The sequence below is a fragment of the Loa loa genome (assembly GCF_000183805.2).
Source record: "Loa loa unplaced genomic scaffold supercont3.284, whole genome shotgun sequence".
Classification (NCBI taxonomy): domain Eukaryota; kingdom Metazoa; phylum Nematoda; class Chromadorea; order Rhabditida; family Onchocercidae; genus Loa; species Loa loa.
In genome coordinates this window covers 10,420-12,071 of record NW_018108464.1, presented here as the reverse complement: position 1 = coordinate 12,071, position 1,652 = coordinate 10,420, and the positions used below count along the sequence as shown (strand labels likewise).

The 1,652-nt window shown below is 23.7% G+C and overlaps 1 protein-coding gene across 1 annotated transcript in view; it reads left to right on the top strand.

Annotated features, from left to right (window-relative positions):
• Positions 1–1,567, top strand: part of LOAG_15363 (hypothetical protein) — a gene marked incomplete at both ends in the record, with an annotated part of 2,374 nt that extends 807 nt beyond the window's left edge. The window contains 5 exons of the mRNA XM_020448925.1: positions 219–341; positions 683–876; positions 1,050–1,188; positions 1,417–1,501; positions 1,548–1,567. Coding sequence (XP_020300961.1) covers positions 219–341; positions 683–876; positions 1,050–1,188; positions 1,417–1,501; positions 1,548–1,567 — 561 coding nt within the window. The remainder of the gene's footprint in view (positions 1–218; positions 342–682; positions 877–1,049; positions 1,189–1,416; positions 1,502–1,547) is intronic.
• Positions 1,568–1,652: the final 85 nt, after the last annotated feature.

Below are 1,652 nucleotides of genomic sequence, written 5' to 3'. Positions count from 1 at the left end.
AATAATAATAATAATAATAATAATAATAATAATAATAATAATAATAATAATAATAATAATAATAATAATAATAATAATAATAATAATAATAATAATAATAATAATAATAATAATAATAATAATAATAATAATAATAATAATAATAATAATAATAATAATAATAATAATAATAATAATAATTAATGATAATAATAATAAAAGTTCCCAAATACTTATAGCTTGTAACAGAATATGGGAAAGATCCGGAAATTACGAGATATGTTGATAAACTGAATTTTTATATACTTCCGATACTTAATCCGGATGGTTTTGTATTTTCTCGCACATCAAAATCTTCTTTGGTATGGTTTTCTTTTTTGGAGTTTTATTGTCAAGAACTGTTTTATTTTCTTGTTTTTTTTTTTTAGCATTCTAATCTGATTTTAGGTAATAATTTCCACCTAAAATAAAGCATTTATTAGTTGTGAGCCTTATTTGTTAATTAAAAGATATGGAAAAAATTGAGCAATTTTAGGTGGACAGTACTATTTTTGAAACAACCAGCATAATTTTTCATGCTTACCAGTACTCCTGGTTTAAGTCGCATTCAATTAGTGGTGAATGTCGAATTAATTAGGACAACAATTTAATTTTCCAAAAAAAAAAACAAATACGGATAGATTTTTATTTCCTGTATTTTTAGATTAGGCATTGGCGAAAAAATCGTGCTCCTGAAAATTGTACCGGTAGTATACTATTCAGGAAAAATTTATGCTGCGAAGGAGTTGATCTCAATCGAAATTATGATTTTGGTTTTCAGCAAACTTTTTATCCATTTAATAATTCATGTTCCGATGAATATCAAGGACCATTTCCATTCAGTGAACCGGAATCACGGTATGTTTTTATTTTGTTATCAATTCTTTTCAAATTAATGAAATTTAATTCATGTATTTCAATCATCAATTTCTTGGTAAAATGAGAATTTAAAATTCTAAAACTTGAAATTTTAAAATTCGAATTTATTTTGAAGTTTTTATTTTCTTTTTTTCTTTTCCTAAATTATTTAGAGCAGTGCGAGATTTTATCACATCAAATGAGTTACGATATAAAACAGATGCAGTTATAAGCATGCATACTCATGGACAACTTATCATTCTTCCATACAATCATCGCCGTAAAGCATATCCTATCGATTATGATGATTTGGTTTAACTTTAAAACTGAAATTTTATTTCTTTTTTTTTAAATTCTTTTTTTCGTTATGAAATCAGAAAATTTGTTTATGAATTGGAAAGAATTCATTTGTGTTCTTAGATAATTTGTCAAAATAAAATTTCATAAAATTTATATCAAAATTCTGTTTCTAACATTAAATTAATAAAATTTGCATAAAAATTTCATTCACAATTACACTGACTGTTCGATTTGTTACAGATGGCTGTAGCTCAAAAGGCAAAAAATGCAATAAAAAAACATAACGGACATGATTATAACATTGGTACTGCTGCTGATATGCTTGGTAATATTTGCAGTAATTATAATAATTTCAATAATTTTAACTTCAGAAGTTCTCGTTGGATTTTAAAAATTCATTTATTTCTTAAAAGGTCTGGAAATCTCAGAGGATGTTATTATCATCAGTTTATTAATGATAATAACAATAATAACAA